The 13,675-nt window shown below is 43.7% G+C and overlaps 1 protein-coding gene across 5 annotated transcripts in view; it reads left to right on the top strand.

Moving 5' to 3' along the window:
- The window catches only part of LOC118386425 (diacylglycerol kinase beta-like), a 171,169-nt gene that overhangs the window by 138,105 nt on the left and 19,389 nt on the right, over nucleotides 1-13,675 (top strand). For all 5 annotated transcript variants that reach the window (XM_052522797.1, XM_052522800.1, XM_052522799.1 and 2 more), the window contains 2 exons: nucleotides 2,012-2,102; nucleotides 5,610-5,811. In XM_052522797.1, the coding sequence (XP_052378757.1) occupies nucleotides 2,012-2,102; nucleotides 5,610-5,811 (293 nt within the window). The remainder of the gene's footprint in view (nucleotides 1-2,011; nucleotides 2,103-5,609; nucleotides 5,812-13,675) is intronic.

The following is a 13,675-nucleotide window of genomic DNA, read 5'->3' as shown; positions in this document are numbered from 1 at the left end:
CTACCTGCCACCACTAGGCTACCTGCCACCACTAGGCTACCTGCCACCACTAGACTACCTGCCACCACTAGGCTACCTGCCACCACTAGGCTACCTGCCACCACTAGGCTACCTGCCACCACTAGGCTACCTGCCACCACTAGACTACCTGCCACCACTAGGCTACCTGCCACCACTAGGCTACCTGCCACCACTAGACTACCTGCTGCCACATGACAGCAAATGTGACAGATACAGTGCCTTGCGAAAGTATTCGGTCCCCTTGAACTTTGCGACCTTTTGCCACATTTCAGGCTTCAAACATAAAGATATAAAACTGTATTTTTTTGTGAAGAATCAACAACAAGTGGGACACAATCATGAAGTGGAACGACATTTATTGGATATTTCAAACTTTTTTAACAAATCAAAAACTGAAAAATTGGGCGTGCAAAATTATTCAGCCCCCGTAAGTTAATACTTCGTAGCGCCACCTTTTGCTGCGATTACAGCTGTAAGTCGCTTGGGGTATGTCTCTATCAGTTTTGTACATCGCATTCCTCCTTACAAAACAGCTCGAGCTCAGTGAGGTTGGATGGAGAGCATTTGTGAACAGCAGTTTTCAGTTCTTTCCACAGATTCTCGATTGGATTCAGGTCTGGACTTTGACTTGGCCATTCTAACACCTGGATATGTTTATTTTTTAACCATTCCATTGTAGATTTTGCTTTATGTTTTGGATTATTGTCTTGTTGGAAGACAAATCTCCGTCCCAGTCTCAGGTCTTTTGCAGACTCCATCAGGTTTTCTTCCAGAATGGTCCTGTATTTCGCTCCATCCATCTTCCCATCAATTTTAACCATCTTCCCTGTCCCTGCTGAAGACAATCAGGCCCAAACCATGATGCTGCCACCACCATGTTTGACAGTGGGGATGGTGTGTTCAGGGTGATGAGCTGTGTTGCTTTTATGCCAAACATAACGTTTTGCATTGTTGCCAAAAAGTTCAATTTTGGTTTCATCTGACCAGAGCACCTTCCTCCACATGTTTGGTGTGTCTCCCAGGTGGCTTGTGGCAAAATTTAAACAACGCTTTTTATGGATATCTTTAAGAAATGTCTTTCTTCTTGCCACTCTTCCATAAAGGCCAGATTTGTGCAATATACGACTGATTGTTGTCCTATGGACAGAGTCTCCCACCTCAGCTGTAGATCTCTGCAGTTCATCCAGAGTGATCATGGGCCTCTTGGCTGCATCTCTGATCAGTCTTCTCCTTGTATGAGCTGAAAGTTTAGAGGGACGGCCAGGTCTTGGTAGATTTGCAGTGGTCTGATACTCCTTCCATTTCAATATTATCGCTTGCACAGTGCTCCTTGGGATGTTTAAAGATTGGGAAATCTTTTTGTATCCAAATCCGGCTTTAAACTTCTTCACAACAGTATCTCGGACCTGCCTGGTGTGTTCCTTGTTCTTCATGATGCTCTCTGCGCTTTTAACGGACCTCTGAGACTATCACAGTGCAGGTGCATTTATACGGAGACTTGATTACACACAGGTGGATTGTATTTATCATCATTAGTCATTTAGGTCAACATTCGATCATTCAGAGCTCTTCACTGAACTTCTGGAGAGAGTTTGCTGCACTGAAAGTAAAGGGGCTGAATAATTTTGCACGCCCAATTTTTCAGTTTTTGATTTGTTAAAAAAGTTTGAAATTTCCAATAAATGTTGTTCCACTTCATGATTGTGTCCCACTTGTTGTTGATTCTTCACAAAAAAATACAGTTTCATATCTTTATGTTTGAAGCCTGAAATGTGGCAAAAGGTCGCAAAGTTCAAGGGGGGCGAATACTTTCGCAAGGCACTGTACCTGTCAAAAGTTGTTTTCAATTTCCCACCAGGTATGACTCATCGAGTCTAGGACAACTACAATAATAGAAATACATTACACCTCCACTGCAGGAGGACTGCAGGAGGACCCCTGGTGACACTTTCTCTCCTCATCTTCCTGCTCCTTCCTGTTTGGTTTACAGAATGAAGAACAAGTTGTGGTACTTTGAGTTTGGCACCACTGAGACCATCTCTGCCACGTGCAAGAAACTCAATGAGTGTATCGAAGTCGAGGTGAGTCAACGCTATACTCTTCGGCTGGAGATTACATTTACATTTGACATTTGACTCATTTAGCAGACACTCTTATCCAGTGGGACTTACAGTTAGTTTAATCATTTTAAGATTATTTGACAAACCCAAAATGCCATCTCTCCTCTCTGTCTCTCTCTATCCCCATCAAAAGGTATTTAAAACATTGGCTGGAGATGAGTTGACACACCAACATCTCATGATTCCCATTTTGTATCAACACGTCTTATAGACATGAAACTTGAGATGAGAAAGTTTAATCAGTTCATCGCTGTTGCAGAATGATTTGACAGGCTTTTACCTGCAAACTTTTAAAAAATCTCTTGAAAGACATCAAAGATATTAAACCAAAGTATTTAACTCCCATGGGGCAGCTAGCTATTCTTATCTCTCAGCGAATGCTTCATCAAGCCGGCCTGTCAGGTAACTGTCTCTGTACTACTGAGAGAGGACACGTCGCATGCACACACACATACACACACACACACATATATACACACACACACACACACAACAGGAATAGACAAACACACCAATTTAGTCAGTGTTTGATATAAAGTAGCAGTGATAATGTGTGTGTAAAATGCACCATATTCTCTACATAGTGCACTGCTTTTGACAAGAGCCCTATGGGAAGTAATGCACTATATAGGATACCGAGTGCATTTGGGACACCTCCATAGTCTGGGTAATATACAGCATTATGTCACATTTTTCAGACCTTAGAAAGTGATTCACAGACACAAATTAACCTAGTCTATTAACCTAGCCTGGGATTAACGCGATAATGTTTTTAATCATTACTATTAAACCAAACTGCAAACCTCACATTACCCGGCAGCTCCCTTGGCTGGCTAGTAGTCGTCAGGTTTTTGGAAAAGCTTAGCAAGGTGTTACTTCAAGTCCCCACACATGTTATTCACAGTGTGTAACACACACACACACACACACACACACACACACACACACACACACACACACACACACACACACACACACACACACACACACACACACACACACACGCACATGGTGTGCCAAGCAGTCAAATCTCCGGTGTTCTGCCTTGGAGCAGAGGGCACAGTGATGGGTGATGAAATGTGGCGTAACAGGATCCACCTCTAAAGTTATATCGCCCTGCAAGATGTAATTAAACTGGGCTATTAAAAGCTCCACAGAGTAAACTTCCAGACAGAGAGAGAAAGGTGTGTGTGTTTGTGTGTGTGTGTGTGTGTGTGTGTGTGTGTGTGTGTGTGTGTGTGTGTGTGTGTGTGTGTGTGTGTGTGTGTGTGTGTGTGTGTGTGTGTGTGTGTGTGTGTGTGTGTGTGTGTGTGTGTGTGTGTGTGTGGTGGGGGGGGTGTTCCTGAAACTGTTTTTCATGGGCACTAAAACCTCTGATGTCATAAATATGTCTTCGCTCTGACAGCACTGGAGGGCTGTATATGATGTGGTACATTCCAACATCATTTGCTTTCAACGAGGTGGTCGCTTCACATTTTGTGAATATGTTTTCTTTTTCTGTTACTACGTGGCTTATTTGAACACATTTGTCGAATTAGGACTGTATTTAAACATATGGGAAAGTGCACACATGGACCGAAAGTGTTAAAGTAAAAAAACATCCACTTGATGGTACAAAATACTTATATTTTGTAGTTAATCACTAGCTGGGACATGAGAACATATTTTCCTGTGAATTTCTCCACACTCAAGGCAACATTATGTAATGTATTGATGAAAACATGTACTTTGATGCTACTGTAAATATTATTCAATGCTACTGTAATGTCTACGGGTGCCTCTCCCAATAATATCCCCAAATGGACACAGTTATAAGCAGTTTTTCCATATTCTTGTAATGCTCTTTTCAGGTTGTATCAGATAGCCTTATACACTGAGAGTACAAAACATTAAGAACACCTGCTCTTTCCTCAACACAGACTGACGAGGTGAATCCAGGTGAAAGCGATGATCCCTTATTGATGTCACTTGTTAAATCCACTTCAATCCGTGTAGATGAAGGGGAGGAGACAGGATATAGAAGGATTTTTAAGCCTTGAGACAATTGAGACATGAATTGTGTATATATGCCATTCAGAGGGTGAATAGGCAAGACAATATATGTAAGTGCCGTTGAACCGGGTATGGTAGTAGGTGCCAGGCGGACCAGTTTGTGTCATGCTCAACAGTTTCCAGTGTGTATCAAGAATGGTCCACCATCCAAAGAACATTTGGCCAACTTGACACAACTGTGGGAAGCATTGGAGTGAACAGGGCCAGAATCCCTGTGGAATGCTTTCCATGCCCTGACGAATTGAGGCTGTACTGAGGGCCACCTAATGTTTGGTATAGTCAGTGTATGTGGTTCACATACAACATACTGGCATAAGACACCATCGTTAGATGTCTGTTGTCTGAGCCCAATAATGTTTGGACCATGATTTGTGCTGCTACCATGTTGTGTTGCTACCATGCTGTGTTGTCATGTGTTGCTTCCTTGCTATGTTGTTGTCTTAGGTCTCTCTTTATGTAGTGTTGGGTTGTCTCTCTTGTTGTGGTGTGTGTTTTGTCCTATATTTAAATAGTATTTATTTGTATTCTTTATTTATCCCAGGTCCCCGTCCCCACAGGAGGCCTTTTGCATTTTGGCAGGCCGTCATTGTAAATAAGAATTTGTTCTTAACTGACTTGCCTAGTTAAATAAAAGTAAAATACATACAAATACATTTAAAATAGCATAGGTTAAATGAAAACACAAGGTCGTAATCTTTAGAGTTTTTTTCCTTGTAAGTAAGTGCAAAATAGACAATGATCACTAAGTACCTTTTGATGAGGAGCCATTGTGACACTCTAATGATCAAAAGGACCAGCGATGTGAAGCCTCCTTGAAGATACTTCAGCCATAGAGTTCTCTTTCTCAGTTCTGCCCCAGTTCTCTGTCTCAGTTCTGCCCCAGTTCTCTGTCTCAGTTCTGCCCCAGTTCTCTGTCTCAGTTCTCAGTCTCAGTTCTCTGTCCCAGTTCTCTGTCTCAGTTCTCTGTCTCAGTTCTGTCCCAGTTCTCTGTCTCAGTTCTCTGTCTCAGTTCTCAGTCTCAGTTCTCTGTCTCAGTTCTCAGTCTCAGTTCTCTGTCCCAGTTCTCTGTCTCAGTTCTCTGTCCCAGTTCTCTGTCCCAGTTCTCTGTCCCAGTTCTCTGTCTCAGTTCTCTGTCCCAGTTCTCTGTCTCAGTTCTCTGTCCCAGTTCTCTGTCTCAGTTCTCTGTCTCAGTTCTCTGTCTCAGTTCTCTGTCTCAGTTCTCTGTCTCAGTTCTCAGTCTCAGTTCTCTGTCTCAGTTCTCTGTCTCAGTTCTGTCTCAGCCATTGTCTCAAGTCTTCGTACGTAGTCTCTCTCTCTCTACCCTCTCTCTCTCTATCCCCCTCTCTCTCTCCCTGTCTCGCTTTCTACCTCTCGTTCTCTACCTCTCTCTTTATCTCTGTCTCTCCGTCCCCCAAGTGTGACGGTATCATCCTGGACCTCAGCAGCACGTCATTGGAAGGCATCGCCGTCCTCAACATACCCAGCATGCACGGCGGCTCCAACCTGTGGGGAGAGACCAAGAAAAGGCGGAACTACAACCGCATGAGCAGGAAGGTTCCGGATAGGATGCCCACCAGTACCATCATCGATATAAAGGAGCTCAAGTTCTGTGTTCAGGGTGAGTGCCCCCCCCACACACACACACATACACATACACAACACCAATATGATGTACCCTCTTCACAGTATTGTGAACTTTAACATGATCCTTTTCAACACAGTTCCATTAACTATGGTGGATGCGTAATCAGGCCAGTTCAGTATCAAATCAAAATCAAATCAAATGTATTTATATAGCCCTTCGTACATCAGCTGATATCTCAAAGTGCTGTACAGAAACCCAGCCTAAAATCCCAAACAGCAAGCAATGCAGGTGTAGAAGCACGGTGGCTAGGAAAAACTCCCTAGAAAGGCCAAAACCTAGGAAGAAACCTAGAGAGGAACCAGGCTATGTGGGGTGGCCAGTCCTCTTCTGGCTGTGCCGGGTGGAGATTATAACAGAACATGGCCAAGATGTTCAAATGTTCATAAATGACAAGCATGGTCGAATAATAGTAAGGCAGAACAGTTGAAACTGGAGCAGCAGCATGGCCAGGTGGACTGGGGACAGCAAGGAGTCATCATGTCAGGTAGTCCCGGGACATGGTCCTAGGGCTCAGGTCAGTTGAAACTGGAGCAGGTGGACTGGGGACAGCAAGGAGTCATCATGTCAGGTAGTCCTGGGGCATGGTCCTAGGGCTCAGGTCCTCCGAGAGAGAGAAAGAAAGAGATAAGGAGAGAATTGGAGAACGCACACTTAGATTCACACAGGACACCGAATAGGACAGGAGAAGTACTCAAGATATAACAAACTGACCCCAGCCCCCCGACACATAAACTACTGCAGCATAAATACTGGAGGCTGAGACAGGAGGGGTCAGGAGACACTGTGGCCCCATCCGAGGACACCCCCGGACAGGGCCAAACAGGACGGATATAACCCCACCCACTTTGCCAAAGCACAGCCCCCACACCACTAGAGGGATATCTTCAACCACCAACTTACCATCCTGAGACAAGGCTGAATATAGCCCACAAAGATCTCCGCCATGGCACAACCCAAGGGGGGGGGGGGCGCCAACCCAGACAGGACGACAACCCAGACAGGACGACCACAACAGTGAATCAACCCACTCAGGTGACGCACCCCCTCCAGGGACGGCATGAGAGAGCCCCAGTAAGCCAGTGACTCAGCCCCTGTAATAGGGTTAGAGGCAGAGAATCCCAGTGGAAAGAGGGGAACCGGCCAGGCAGAGACAGCAAGGGTGGTTTGTTTGCCACAGAGCCTTTCCGTTCACCTTCACACTCCTGGGCCAGACTACACTCAATCATATGACCCACTGAAGAGATGAGTCTTCAGTAAAGACTTAAAGGTTGAGACCGAGTTTGCGTCTCTGACATGGCTAGGCAGACCAGCTTGGTTTGGCTCCGCTTGGATTGGTTTGGCTCAGTAGTGGGAAAGCCCTAAGGTGTGAAGTGGGACCCGTTCTGGCCTCGCCAATATGTCACCACTATATATCTTTAATAATTATTTCCATCCCTGATTTCATACATTAGGATTTGGTGTAATGTTTTTCTATGGGTGTCAAAGGATCCATTGTGTCTGATTGGTCTGCCATTTCTTGACCATAGAGAGTAAGTTCCTGTGTTCTATGCCAAACATTATGTCATTTGCACACTTAAGGAAGTATTGTGTTCCCTTCACTCTGCTCCCTAGTCCAGACTTGTCATATGGAACAAGTTAGCCTACATTTTCTGTTGAAGCTTGGCCGTGAGAGACTTACTAAACAGTCCTAGTGCCATATCACTTACTAAACAGTCCTAGTGCCATATCACTTACTAAACAGTCCTAGTGCCATATTACTTACTAAACAGTCCTAGTGCCATATCACTTACTAAACAGTCCTAGAGCCATATCACTTACTAAACAGTCCTAGAGCCATATCACTTACTAAACAGTCCTAGTGCCATATCACTTACTAAACAGTCCTAGTGCCATATCACTTACTAAACAGTCCTAGTGCCATATCACTTACTAAACAGTCCTAGAGCCATATCACTTACTAAACAGTCCTAGTGCCATATCACTTACTAAACAGTCCTAGTGCCATATCACTTACTAAACAGTCCTAGTGCCATATCACTTACTAAACAGTCCTAGTGCCATATCACTTACTAAACAGTCCTAGTGCCATATCACTTACTAAACAGTCCTAGAGCCATATCACTTACTAAACAGTCCTAGAGCCATATCACTTACTAAACAGTCCTAGTGCCATATCACTTACTAAACAGTCCTAGAGCCATATCACTTACTAAACAGTCCTAGTGCCATATCACTTACTAAACAGTCCTAGATCCATATCACTTACTAAACAGTCCTAGTGCCATATCACTTACTAAACAGTCCTAGAGCCATATCACTTACTAAACAGTCCTAGTGCCATATCACTTACGAAACAGTCCTAGTGCCATATCACTTACTAAACAGTCCTAGTGCCATATCACTTACTAAACAGTCCTAGTGCCATATCACTTACTAAACAGTCCTAGAGCCATATCACTTACTAAACAGTCCTAGAGCCATATCACTTACTAAACAGTCCTAGAGCCATATCACTTACTAAACAGTCCTAGTGCCATATCACTGACTAAACAGTCCTAGTGCCATATCACTGACTAAACAGTCCTAGTGCTATATCACTTACTAAACAGTCTTAGGGCCATATCACTTACTAAACAGTCCTAGGGCCATATTGTAAGTGTTTCAAACTGCAACAATGTCCCCCACCAGCCAGCGGCAAGAAGAATGTCAGCTCTCTGTGGTGTTGCACGGGTGACGCTGTAACCCTTAATGAGTTATGAGCATCCTCTCTCTCCCAGAGGACATTGGGGACGAGTTACACACACACGCACACTGGGGACGAGCTGCACTTGCAGGACTGGTGCCCGCTGGCCTAGGTCGGTGACGAGCAGCTGTTTTTGGTTGCTATGAATTAACCTCCAAAACTGAACATTGAGCACTAAAACAGACTCAGATGCTGGGCTGCTGAATGCTGCCCCCCCCCCGCTCCCTTCCAAGTGCCTGCAGCTTCTGTGGTCTCTTTATTACTGTCCCAAAACCTGCTCTGTGTGTAACATAACTAGGGCCTATACAGTGAACATGATGATGATAATGATGGTGGTGAGGGTGAGGATGATGATGAAGAAGAAAAGGTAGATTCCTGGTTGTCACTAGTTACCAGAGCAACAAATTCAATATTGTCTATCGTAAAAATGCACGATAAAAAAAAACAACTGTTGGTCTTAATTTAGGGTTAGGCATAAGGTTAGCAGTGTGGTTGGTTAAGGTTATAAAATCTGATTTTATGTAGAGAAATTGTAGAAATAGGTGGGGTTTAGCCATAATTATGACTTTGTGGCTGTGGTAACTAGCAACAACCCAGATTCCGTGTCGTCTCTTCGTTAAATTCTTCCTGTCTGTGACACTGTAGCTCTTCCTCATCTGTCTCCCTCTCTTTCATCCATCCTCTCTCTTTATTCCTTAACCACCCTGCCTCTGTGCTTCTCATTCGACTGAATTAGTTGGAATCCTGTTTCCATGGAGACCCTCTGGCTCCACTGAACAAGCAAGAAAAAAAGAAAGAGAGGCTGCTGCCAGCTGTGTGACTCATCATATTTGTATTTATTTAACCTTTATTTAACTAGGCAAGTCAGTTAAGAACAATTCTTATTTACAATGACGGCCTAGGAACAGTAGGTTAACTGCCAGAGGCAGTTGTTCAGAGGCAGAACAGATTTTTATCTTCAACTGCCCTCCAGGCAGCCTTCGCTGTTCTCTGCCCTTCAGCAATACAGTATTGTAACATACTGTATAGTACTGTACACTCTGACGTTGTCACCCTCCCACCCAGCCCCTCACCAGACCGCTTCACCAACCATCAACACTGTCTGTCCTGTCTGAGGCCAATGCCCAGCCCCTGTCCTGGCACAGCAACTTGTTCTAACATCTTCTAGCCCAAAGGTTCTCCAACAAGAGGACATTCTGTCCATATGCTGCCTGTAGTATTTATAGCCTGAGAAAACAGAGGAGAGGAGACATTTATACACTAACACACACACACACATATACATCAGTGGAGGCTCCTCAGAAGAGGAAGGGGAGGACCATCCTCCTCAGTTAATTTCACAAAAGTCCAAATAGTGAAACGTTTAAAAAGTTCTCCTTTTTAGATAAAACTGTACTAAATATATTCACGTCACCAAATAATTGTTTAAAACACACTGTTTTGCAATTAAGGTATTTTTATTTTATTTTTTAGGAAAGTCAGTTAAGAACAATGACGGCCTTCCCAGGCCAAACCCTAACCACGCTGGGCCAATTGAGCACCGCCCTATGGGACTCCCACTCACAGCTGGTTGTGATACAGCCTGGAATCGAGCCAGTGTCTGTAGTGACACCTTTAGCACTGAGATGCAGTGCCTTAGACCGATGAGCCACTCGAGAGCCCCGAAGGTCTACAGTAGTAGTCTCACCAAAACTCTGTAGGCTAGCACCATGGTGTACCCAGAGGACAGCTAGCTTCTGTCCTCTGGCTACATTGACTTAGGAGGCTCATAGTTCTCACCCTCTTCCAATGACTTACACAGTAATTATGACAACTTTCAGAGGACGTCCTCCAACCTATCAAAACACTTGCAGCATGAACTGATATGTTGTCCACCCAGTCAATTAATTTCGGATACCGGGGCCCACCGGTGTAACTGCTAAACTGCTTCTGACTGTACGCTGTACTGCATGATTGTAGCGGGTTTACTAACGCGTTAGTTTTACTAGCCATGTTGACTATGACGTAAGACAACATGTAGGCTGTGTGTAGCGGTTAGCGGTCCTGATGTGAAGGTTTGGCTTGGAAAGGTTTTTTCGCCTAGTCACAGACAGCTGATGTGTTGTGCACTGAAGTCCACAAGCGAATGGAAAAGGTGAGAGGAAGAGTTGAAGGTTGAAGGAATTAAATTAAATATACAACCAGCAAAGTGGTCATGCTGTTTTTATGTGGCTGCTATGAAAGTGAACTGTTTGTGTGTTATCAGGGGTGTATTGATTCCACTGATTCTGTTGAAAAAAGTTTCTTAAACGGAAGCAACAGGAGCAAAACAGGGATAAACATACCTATATTGCAACTGTTGGACTAATGCTTACACCCTACATCAGCTCGATGCAGGCAAGAGTGTGCGAGGCGGTATTGAATGGGTCACTGTTACCTTGATTACTCTAAATTCTCTCGACCTGTACACCTACAGTACGTTGTAAACTTTCATTCATAGGCTAGGTTCTAGCAACCTCATGATGGCTAGAGGGAAGATTCGAGTATCATTTGGCAGCCTAAACTTTTCGATGTTCCATTAAGCTGGGTCAATGGAATATGACTGACAGTCATCCAATATGCTGTTATATAGAAACAAGACCATGCTCATCAAAGAAGGTCCTAATATTCCCTCGCCTTAAACGGCACCGACCACCACTGACACACATGTGCACACATATGCTCAAGAGGGTACTGAGTGACAACCCTGTCCCCCCTGTCCCTTCTCAGGTGCATTTTTTTATTTTTTATTTTACCTTTATTTAACTAGGCAAGTCAGTTAAGAACAAATTCTTATTTTCAATGACGGCCTAGGAACAGTGGGTTAACTGCCTGTTCAGGGGCAGATTGACAGATTTGTACCTTGTCAGCTCGGGGGTTTGAACTTGCAACCTTCCGGTTACTAGTCCAAAGCTCTAACCCCTAGGCTTCCCTGCCACCCCATGCAGACACACTCACATAAACAGTGTATATGAATGCATCTCACACAATGCCATAGTGACCGTGAGCACAGTAGCTTTTGTTGTTATTGTGGGGACTATGTTGTGCAACTTTGATAATTGACGTGAAGACATTTCCGCACAACATTTCCTTCTCAGATAGTTGTCCCCCACGATGAAATCGGGAAGGGGACTGTGGATCTGCCTCTGTCCGTCTGTAAGTTTGTTCGTTCGTACGTTAGTCACATGCGATATCTCATACAGCACTTGGGTGAATGATGCGTCTTGCCATAGAGATCCGGCATTTACAATATGACACTGATTGGCCAGATGGTGGCGTCATAACAAGAGATTGAAAACTTTGGATGGTCACGCCCCTCACCCTGTTTGACCTAAAGTCATGAAATTTGGTACATGGGTCACTCTCCTCGCAAGGAACAAATTTGCCTCAGGTCTGTCATGATGGATTTTCCACCATTTAGAATTTTGCACACGTGTTCAGGGATATGGGTCTAGCTAACCCACGAGATATCTCAGACACACGTGTTCAGGGATATGGGTCTAGCTAACCCACGAGATATCTCAGACACACGTGTTCAGGGATATGGGTCTAGCTAACCCACGAGATATCTCAGACACACGTGTTCAGGGATATGGGTCTAGCTAACCCACGAGATATCTCAGACACACGTGTTCAGGGATATGGGTCTAGCTAACCCACGAGATATCTCAGACACACGTGTTCAGGGATATGGGTCTAGCTAACCCACGAGATATCTCAGACACACGTGTTCAGGGATATGGGTCTAGCTAACCCACGAGATATCTCAGACACACGTGTTCAGGGATATGGGTCTAGCTAACCCACGAGATATCTCAGACACCACCTGAGTGATTTTGACACAACTTGTGTGAATAGAGATCTGTCATTTACAAAATTGCACTTATTGGCCAAGGGTGGCACTGCATCATTTGTTGGGGACTACATGTTTACTTTGCCTTGCTTTGCTCTTATTATTATCTATCCTGATGCCTAGTCACTTTACCCTGCCTTCATGTACATATCTACCTCAAATGCCTTCTTATTATCTATCCTGATGCCTAGTCACTTTACCCTGCCTTCATGTACATATCTATCTCAAATACCTTCTTATTATCTATCCTGATGCCGAGTCACTTTACCCTGCCTTCATGTACATATCTACCTCAAATACCTTATTATTATCTATCCTGATACCTAGTCACTTAACTCTTCTTTAATGTACATATCTACCTCATATACCTTATTATTATCTATCCTGATACCTAGTCACTTTACCCTGCCTTCATGTACATATCTACCTCAAATACCTTCTTATTATCTATCCTGATGCCTAGTCACTTTACCCTGCCTTCATGTACATATCTACCTCAAATACCTTCTTATTATCTATCCTGATGACGAGTTACTTTACCCTGCCTTCATGTACATATCTACCTCAAATACCTTATTATTATCTATCCTGATGCCTCCTTGCCTTCATGTACATATCTATCTCAAATACCTTCTTATTATCTATCCTGATGCCGAGTCACTTTACCCTGCCTTCATGTACATATCTACCTCAAATACCTTATTATTATCTATCCTGATACCTAGTCACTTAACTCTTCTTTAATGTACATATCTACCTCATATACCTTATTATTATCTATCCTGATACCTAGTCACTTAACTCTTCTTTAATGTTACATACCTACCTCAAATACCTTATTATTATCTATCCTGATACCTAGTCACTTAACTCTTCTTTAATGTACATATCTACCTCAAATACCTTATTATTATCTATCCTGATACCTAGTCACTTAACTCTTCTTTAATGTACATACCTAACTCCTCATACCCCTGCACACTGATCTGCTACTCTCTGTTAGGGTGTGGCCGGGTGGAGGCCGTCATATAAGAATTTGTTCTTAACTGACTTGCCTCGTTCAATAAAGGTTAAATACATACAAATAAATACAGCTCCATTCTTGTGTATTTTATTGTCACCCACGATGAAATTGGGGAGGGGACTGGATCTGTCTCTGTCCTAACGTCTGTACGTTAATCACACAGCACTAGCCCAATTTTCACAAAACTTGCCATAGAGGT

The sequence above is a fragment of the Oncorhynchus keta genome, chromosome 7 (genome assembly GCF_023373465.1).
Source record: "Oncorhynchus keta strain PuntledgeMale-10-30-2019 chromosome 7, Oket_V2, whole genome shotgun sequence".
Taxonomy (NCBI): Eukaryota; Metazoa; Chordata; class Actinopteri; order Salmoniformes; family Salmonidae; genus Oncorhynchus; species Oncorhynchus keta.
The sequence above is the reverse complement of the archived record's forward strand: the minus strand, read 5'-3'. Positions and strand labels throughout refer to the sequence as shown.